Source organism: Dermacentor silvarum, chromosome 5 (genome assembly GCF_013339745.2).
Source record: "Dermacentor silvarum isolate Dsil-2018 chromosome 5, BIME_Dsil_1.4, whole genome shotgun sequence".
NCBI lineage: Eukaryota > Metazoa > Arthropoda > Arachnida > Ixodida > Ixodidae > Dermacentor > Dermacentor silvarum.
Genome location: NC_051158.1, coordinates 18,681,165 through 18,687,164, shown reverse-complemented (window position 1 = coordinate 18,687,164; position 6,000 = coordinate 18,681,165). Strand labels below are relative to the sequence as shown.

General features: G+C 50.7%; 1 protein-coding gene across 1 annotated transcript; it reads right to left on the bottom strand.

Moving 5' to 3' along the window:
• Positions 1–281: 281 nt before the first annotated feature.
• LOC119453981 (mucin-5AC) lies at positions 282–3,288 on the bottom strand. The gene is made up of 3 exons (XM_037716003.2): positions 3,097–3,288; positions 2,084–2,801; positions 282–1,431 (listed from the first exon to the last, which is right to left on the bottom strand). Exons 2-3 carry the CDS (start codon positions 2,766–2,768, stop codon positions 416–418), a joined length of 1,701 nt encoding a protein of 566 aa, XP_037571931.1. The 5' UTR covers positions 2,769–2,801; positions 3,097–3,288; the 3' UTR covers positions 282–415.
• Positions 3,289–6,000: the final 2,712 nt, after the last annotated feature.

Here is a 6,000-nt window from a genome sequence, read left to right as displayed (position 1 = left end):
TGCGATAAAGAATAATTAATAAAACAAGTGGTATCCCGCCGCGAAACATGCATCTCAACAGCAATTAAGGGACTGGGCAAGCTGCTTACTGTGGCATCGTTTGGCACATTAAAAACATTCGTTGCCATGACAACTTCCTTTATCAGAACGTTGGCTGCAGCAAGAGATCCCTCTTGGTCGACCAATTCGCCGACATATGCCAGTGATTAACTTCCGTAGTGTTTGGATGGCAGTCATGAAACAGCCGTGTGGTTGCTAAAGAGATACGACCAAAGGGAAGTGCTGGTATACATGTTTTATTGCGCATTTTGAACGCTGGCATGCAAGGGTGGGTTAATGGAGCGTGGCGGTGCGCATGAGGCGGTGAATGGGGATTAAAAATGCCGCCACGGGATTAAAAGAGTGGGCAGGTTGCCTACAGGACTTGCATGACCTGCGCAGGGTCGTAGAAGTAGCGGTACTTTGGCTCGTCGGCGCCGTCCCCGCCGTAGGTCTTGTTGGGGGCCGCTGGAGGCCAGGGCGCGAAGGTGACTTGGCGCAGGTAGCCGATCATCGGCGGGGTCAGTGAAGTCGTCTCGGTGATCAGCCGAGATGCCAACGAATGCAGCTCGACCGGCGAGTTGGTATTGAGAGACGTTGACGTGGGACCCTCGGTGGTGGGAGGGGCACCAGATTGTGCAGCAGGGACGTCGCTGGTAACTGCATTACTCGTGACGGGAGTCGTGAGCGAAATCGTAGTTTCGGTAGAAATGGGCGTCGAGACAAGAAAACGTGGCGTTGGAACAGGTGCCTCAGTGGCAGCGTCGTCTGTATGGGGTACATTGCTCGTAACGGAGTCGAGCGTGGCCGGCATGGTGTCGGCCGCGGTAGTTTCGGTAGCAACGGTCGTCGAGACGTAGTCGGAGGAACTCGCAGGCGTTGGAGTCAGTGTTTCGGTCGTGCCGAGAACTGGAGTGGTGCTGATGGTGTCGAAAGATGTTGTGCGGTCGGATGGTTCGCCAATGGTGGAGAAATTTTGGGAGAAGTACGGAAGTTCGGTTGCCCTAAACTCGGCCGGATAAGAGGCGAGAGACAGGTCAAAGACAACAGTAGCTGGGACGGCGTCACCCGATGTGGCCGTTACGGGGCTGGTGTCGGTGGTGGAGGTGTCTGCAGTTGCCACGGTTCTTGCAGCAGCTGCGGTGGGGACGAGTGGAGACGACAACCCAGGATCTGCAGCTTCTGTAGTGACGGGCTTTGAATCTGGTACGCCCCCGAGCCAAGGAGAGCCCGTGGAAAAGACGGGCGTTGAGGGCTCGTCTGGGACGACTGTGGTCGCGTCAGTGCTGGCTGTCGAAGCGGCGCCCAGGCGGCCGAAGATGAATGGCCGGAGGTAATGCAACAGGATCAAGTAGGGAGAAGTCGTGTTGGGAGCGGCCAAGGTCGTGGTACCTGAAACAAATTGAGGCAATACTTTTGCCCGGACACGAAGCACTAACAGTATAAACAACGGACAAGTGTTTCGTCGCGACGAAAGAATGATACGGGATTAAAAGGCGTAAGAAGCGACAGTAGGATATGCCAACATAAGCAGCTTTGTAACTGCAGCATGCGAGATTCGCCTCAACGCCAGCAGTCGAGAGAAAGCTAAGAGAAACAAGTCGATCCACCTGCAGTAAGATACGCGGCGTGTAAGCCATGCTGTTGGCAGAACTGAAGCGTGGTCGGTGCAGCTAGTGTTACCCGTACCCTGTATAGCAGAAGTATGCGTCGAGCTGCGACAGCAAGAACAAAAGCATCCGACCAAATGTGACGAGTAAACCAGAGACCGGAGGCAACGACAGCGGTAACGTTGTAGAAGACGGCGACGAGTAGTACACGGGATAACCTCTTAGCGGAATACATGCAAGGGGGAAAGACGCTTCTAATACTTCATTGCAATACGAACGCGAGCAATGGGCAAGGTTGCAACGTTAACATTTCCCCCGCTTTTTTTTCTTTTTTTTTTCTATGGACAGCAACAGGTATGCTAGCCGAAATTCGGATTTCCAGGGAAGGCCTACAGTGTAGGCACTGGGCCTTTACCGTAATTAGGTAGACTCACCAGCAATTGTTGTAAAAAGCGACGTAGAGGCATCTTCCGCAGCCGAGGTAGTGGTAGCAGGCGTAGTAGCTTCTGTAGCAGAGGTTGTGGTAGCCAACGTAGTCGTAGCGGTAGCAGACGTAGTGGCAGTTTCCGTAGCCGTAGTGGTGGTAGCCGTAGTGGTAGCGGTAGGCACGGTCGTTGGCCCTTGGCGTCCGCTGACGATCACAAAAGAGTGCGATCCATCCTCATTAACCACTAGATGCAGCACCGGATCCGGCACTTTGCCGACCTGCAGCGCGAGATCGTCCAGCGACACGGGTGTCGCGTCCTCCACCAGGATCATGGCCTCGGTAGTTCCTGCGGTCCTCGCGTCGATTTCAGTAGGGGTCGTGGCTGCGGTGGTCTGTCCAGTGGTCACCGTGGTAGAATCAGTGGTAGTAGTAGCCATGACCACGTCGTCTCGAAAGACTGCGGTACGGCTCTCATGCAACGCATCCTCAGTGGTGCTGGCGACGTCCAGAGGCGTTGTCTGAGGAACGGTGGTTTCGGTCGTCCCAGCGGTCACAGTCGTGTTGATGAGGCTGGAGAAGAGCGAGCTGTCGCCACGCAGCCATCTGAGGCCAATGTCAAACGTAGCGTCTACAGACGAGTGCTGAAGGATTGCTTGAGATGATAACAACAGGATTAGCCACCAAGAAGTCATGGCGAAGCTTGTGCGGTAGGTTGCACGGGAGACCTGCGACGGCGGTACAAAGAAATCGTGGATAACCAGCGGTATGAACAGCCCGGATCCGGTAAAAGTGCATAGGATGAAAACTGAACTTAACTTCAGTTGAGGTCAGCACAACTTTAAACGAAGACGACAAAAACGCAGGTAAGAATGGAGTTACGCTGGTAGCGCGTTAAAACAAAAGTAGTTATGTCGCACCAGCAACAGCTTTTCATGAAGGTCATCATCAAGTTAATAGCAGATGAGACACGCCGCAATGCGTCAGCGTCGTAGAATACCGACCGCACTGCTCAGCACTTACCTGGTCCTGGACAGCCTATGCGGGTCTTGCTGCGACGCATCGCCTTTTGTAGTCAAATAAAGCGGTGGTGGCGCTTCGTTTAAGCTTCTTTTTCTTGCACTTGTGCGCACGCAACTCTTAAATCCAAGCGCCACCATGCGCGCGCACGCATCCATGTGCTGCATGCATACCGCCGAGTAGCTGCTCTATTGGAATGAAGATTACAGCTGATGAAAAATGAGAACACCACCAAGGCAGGGTGCATTTTCTTTCAGTGTTGTTGCCACTTACCTATAGTTATCAGGAAAGAGAGATACGCGTAAAGAGTGCATTGTCACGCGCAAGTGATGAAATCGACTGGAAAGTCGGCGTGAAGCTACACCGATGCCCAGAGAGCGATATATCTATATGACATAGGTGCAGAAAGCGGATATGACGCGTCAAGTAAAATCAGCATATGGAGGAGGGAAATGAACTAGGAGGGAGCATTACGTCACGCAGCCAGCCTTGGCAAGCGAACTCTTCGTGAAGCCATTCCTTTCGCTTTTTTCTCGCAGTATCAGCCCAACACGTGACCTCGAAGCTCAGCCTAATGGCCGAGAATGTTTGGTTCCCGGTAGTTTTATTGCGATAGCAATTATATTGACACGTATCGATAACGTTCTAGAAACTTCCGATACAGGCGCGTCCTGCGCCGAGCGATAACGTTTAACATTTGTTAGCCGGTGGAAAGCGGCCACCGGTGAAAGATAAACATGTATACGTGTCAATATGGAGACTCCAAGCGCATTTCTACTGTCACCGTCGCCGTGAGGTTCCGTCCAAAATCCAAGAGCGATAGCATCGCCGCCGCGCACCGTATGCTGTATGTCAATTTTTTTAAGGCGCAAAAAAGACACAGCAGTGACAGCACAAAAGGAAGGTGTGATACAAAACAGGCGCTACTACAAGTATGCACTAACTAGGATCACCGAAAGTTCTTCTATGCCGTACGTTGTATGTGCAAGCGTGCGAGGGTGAGGCGTCGATGGCGGCTCAATATCGCGTGCGCAAGGGCGGAAAGCGGGGGAGGAAGCGCGCCGTCTTCCGTCGCGAGCAAGGCTCCGGGGAGGCGTTTTACAACGGCGGCTGCTAAGCGCGGCCGCGCGGGCCGCTTTATCTTGAAAGCTATCTGCGACGGGTCGGAGTCCGCCGTGCGCGTTGATGCGAGAGGTAGCATGAAGGTCTGTTCGCTCGATGCTGCTGCCGCGCTCCAGCGTTTTGACTGTGAGTTTCCGCGGTCGTCATGCGAGAGGTGATCGTGTTTGCTTGTGCGCGCGTGACATCATGCTTGATAATTCACTTTGTAAGCGAATGTTTACAAGATCATACGGCCGATATAACTACTATCCTTAGTTCGTATAGCTGTCTACTAATTTCCTATCGCATTCGATATGCTTCGCCTTTCGGGCGAAACTGCGACTTTTTTAATAAGCACGCACTTGTCCGGCTGCTCAGTGGCTCTGCTATATGTATAGCTCTGCCTGCGCTACCTGCAGAACGGGAGCACGAAAACCTACCCCGTGCTCTGGCGTGACGATCACGTGTTGGTCCGACTCGTTTGGCTTCAATCGTGCGGGCTAATGCTCTGTTCTATAGTTATTTCATTCATCCATGAAAACCAGCCGCTTAGCATGGTATTACCCGCAATAGATATTAATGTGTAAGTATAAGCAGTATAAATGTGACCGGTTTCCCACACTGGGATTATGTTGCAAGGTGGGATACGAGGTTGGTTCTTATTCATCGTGAACGATCGAATAACACCGAGAAATAACGAGGACGAGAAGGCGACACCAGCGCTGGATTAGGGTTGGGGAGTGGCCCCTCATAAGGAGGCTGCAGGCCAGTGACTCATGTCTGAGAGCAGGTGAAGGGGCCCATTTATTCTAACTTGATTAATATTGCAACCACAGATAATGGAACTTCGCGCGACACCTATTAAGCCAGAAAACCAGAACGAGGGCGGCCAGATACCAAGATTGCCAAGCCGACTCGTCGCGGCACCATGCGACGGCCACTGTATCTAAGCTGTAATAAAAAAAAAAAAAAAATTGTGAATCTTCGTTGTTCTTGTAACATTAAGCCTGCTTATAATCAGCTCAAGACCGAAGTTCAAAGGAAGGTGGAAACTTGAAATGATGAAAACAGTCAAACAAGGAATATCGCTCGACAAGCGGACTTGCCCTTGCGAAAACAAGTCCCCTTATTTGTCGAAGCGTTAATTGGCTTCAAGCGCCTTTACTTGTTCCACTACTCCTCATCATTTATTATAATCAACTGTATTTTGCTTCCAACTAATTACCAAGGGCGTCTGTAAGCACCAAGTTTATTGGGTATCGTCCTTGCTTGTCTTATTTCCAACTAAAACATGTTCAAATATGTTTTGTAATTAGAGTCGGTAATTTTCATCTGTAGTCTAGTGCCCACTTTATCGTGTTTGTGTTGCGTAAAGTATAGAGTGTATCCCGAATCTACTGTGTATTTATTGTGTAACGTGTATAATGATTCCTGCACTCTGATGCTGTGATGAATTTTAATAAACCATGTTTTGGATGCACCGTAACCATGTCTCCCCACAGCATTAGATTTAGTGGTCCAAACCATGGCAGGCGTTTTCGGAAAACAGAATGCGGATAAAGTGAACTCACAAAGTGTACATAGCTGTCTGTGCTTACAGCAGCAAAGGTTTCGATCAAATTTGCTCATTTTTCTTATAACATAATTGTTGTTAACTTTAGCAAGTTACAAAATGGACTACATTGTAGCATATATAAAGCTCGTCGTCGTCGTCTCCCCCCCCCCCCCCCCCCCCCTATACACAGAGACACTGCGAGAGTGGTTTTCGATGATATTGTGTAGAATGGTAATGTACTAACACAGCTC

Bases quoted from the DNA above. Each gene is read 5' to 3' on its own strand.
- LOC119453981 (XM_037716003.2), bottom strand. From the start codon at position 2,768: ATGACTTCTTGGTGGCTAATCCTGTTGTTATCATCTCAAGCAATCCTT. The intron at 1,432-2,083 runs GTGAGTCTACCT...AATTTGTTTCAG, and splicing joins GCTTTTTACAACAATTGCTG to GTACCACGACCTTGGCCGCT.